The following is a 1,957-nucleotide window of genomic DNA, read 5'->3' as shown; positions in this document are numbered from 1 at the left end:
TATATATATATATATATATATATATATATATATATCGTATTGAACCCACTTTTGTTGTATTTGAACGCAAACATAATATGAAGTACCAGGATATAGCTCAATTCCTCTAAGGATTACAATCGACACTTGTGAAATATACTATTTCCATACTATTAATAACAATATAACTTTGCATTGATAAAATTCTTTCATCTCTTAGACATAGTAATTGAGGGTACTTGTGATATTCCGTCAATCGTAGGTCGCCAACAAGACCGTATCAGTCTTTCCGATAAATCATATCTCGGTAATGCTGTTTTCAACCCAGTAGCAAATGTAATGAACGTAATTAATGTACAGACTCAACCAGGTTAGTTGATGGCGTTTATTTATGTGTAGGCCTATGTATTTTTTTTAGTAGTTCATTTAATGAATTGTAATTATCATAGATATTTTTTGGGGGTTCATATTGTAATGTATTTTATTCTTGTGTTATTCTGTAATATTCTGTATATATTGTAATAATGCAAATTTGAAGATACTCATCCTACCACTAACATCGTTTTTATACTTTTGCTTTTTCTCGACGTTCATATGTCAATTTGTATGCTGTCCTTGATTTATCTCATATTCCGGAATGAATAAAATAAAATAGGATTTATATCACTGCCTTTATTGTCATGCTGATTTGTATTCATTTACTTATTTATGTATTTGTCTACGTGTGTGTGTGTGTTTGTAGCACCGTCCTATTACCGGTGGTGGCCCCAGGATTTGTCCGATGGGGTTCCAAGGTCCCCCCTTGAAAACCCCTTGAAAAATATGACACTAGGTGTTTCAAGGCTTATTAAATCGGTTTTGGTGGTCTACTAATATGTAGAATATACATGTCATTTTTTATTTACCCCGACGAATTGTGATTTTTCTTCCCGACGGAGGACCTGGTTCCCCCCCCCCCCCCCCCCCCCCCCCCGCCACCCATGACTATTACAGGAAGCAGAGCCCATGGCGCTTCATAGTAAAGCTATTTTCAATATTGTGATCATCATTAGGCCTATTACCTAGTCATTGTCTTCGGTACTATCATTGCCATAGTTATTATCCTCACAATAATCTACGGTCTTTAACCTGAATCACACACTCGTTTTAATTATCAGTTTCAGAAGAAGAAACAACAAATCTAACTGAGAAACAGGTTGAAATGCAAGGTATGAAATCTAATTATACTATCGATAAAACAATTTAGTGACTAAAAAACTTAACACACTCAAAGGTTCTTTGTATTAAATCAGTAAGATGGTTTAAACTCTCTAATGCCCATATGGACCTACTGAACACAGTAATGTTATTGTTACACATGGCACAACAAACATCCGAAGCACCAAACAAAGGTGTATTTATAATCAATATCAATTTATAAAATAGAATATCAATAAAAATAAAAATTAGACACTAATTTGCAACGATATATAAAGAACTACAGTAGAGTCCCTATCAGTTTTAAGGGATTAAGCGGACACCTTCGGGATTAAAAAAAAGTGTCCACTGAATACGAGATGTCTGGCCGTAGTGTTAAAAATTTACTTTCCCCTTGTTTAATGTCCCAAAGGAGGGGTTAAACTGTAGTTTCATGTTTATAATAATTGAATAATTGATATATTAAAATATAAACTGCTTCATACGGCCATGTTCCCATAGTTCATATATAAATGAGTCAGATAAAACATTTATTCGGAATTTTAGTTAAGAGAGCTACCGGTATCGAATCGCAAACGAGTCATATGATATACAATAATATGTTATATGCATATTTTAATCAATATATTTAATAATAATTAATATATAAAATAATACAATAATATGTTATATACACATTTTAATCAATATGTTTAATAATAATTGATAAAATATAATTCATAAGTAATTACATCATTAAAATTAAATAATATATTTCATTGTTTAATTGATTAAAGATATA

General features: G+C 31.5%; 1 protein-coding gene across 1 annotated transcript in view; it reads left to right on the top strand.

Moving 5' to 3' along the window:
• LOC117111852 overlaps nt 1–1,957 on the top strand; it is a 12,318-nt gene that overhangs the window by 1,274 nt on the left and 9,087 nt on the right. Inside the window, exons 2-3 of the mRNA XM_033254860.1 lie at nt 200–349; nt 1,137–1,187. Coding sequence (XP_033110751.1) covers nt 200–349; nt 1,137–1,187 — 201 coding nt within the window. The remainder of the gene's footprint in view (nt 1–199; nt 350–1,136; nt 1,188–1,957) is intronic.

Source organism: Anneissia japonica, unplaced genomic scaffold (genome assembly GCF_011630105.1).
Source record: "Anneissia japonica isolate Jap-2015-1 unplaced genomic scaffold, ASM1163010v1 scaffold1203_len951721_cov167, whole genome shotgun sequence".
Lineage (NCBI taxonomy): Eukaryota > Metazoa > Echinodermata > Crinoidea > Comatulida > Comatulidae > Anneissia > Anneissia japonica.
Note: the sequence above shows the minus strand (reverse complement) of the source record. Positions and strands in the feature narration are given on the sequence as shown.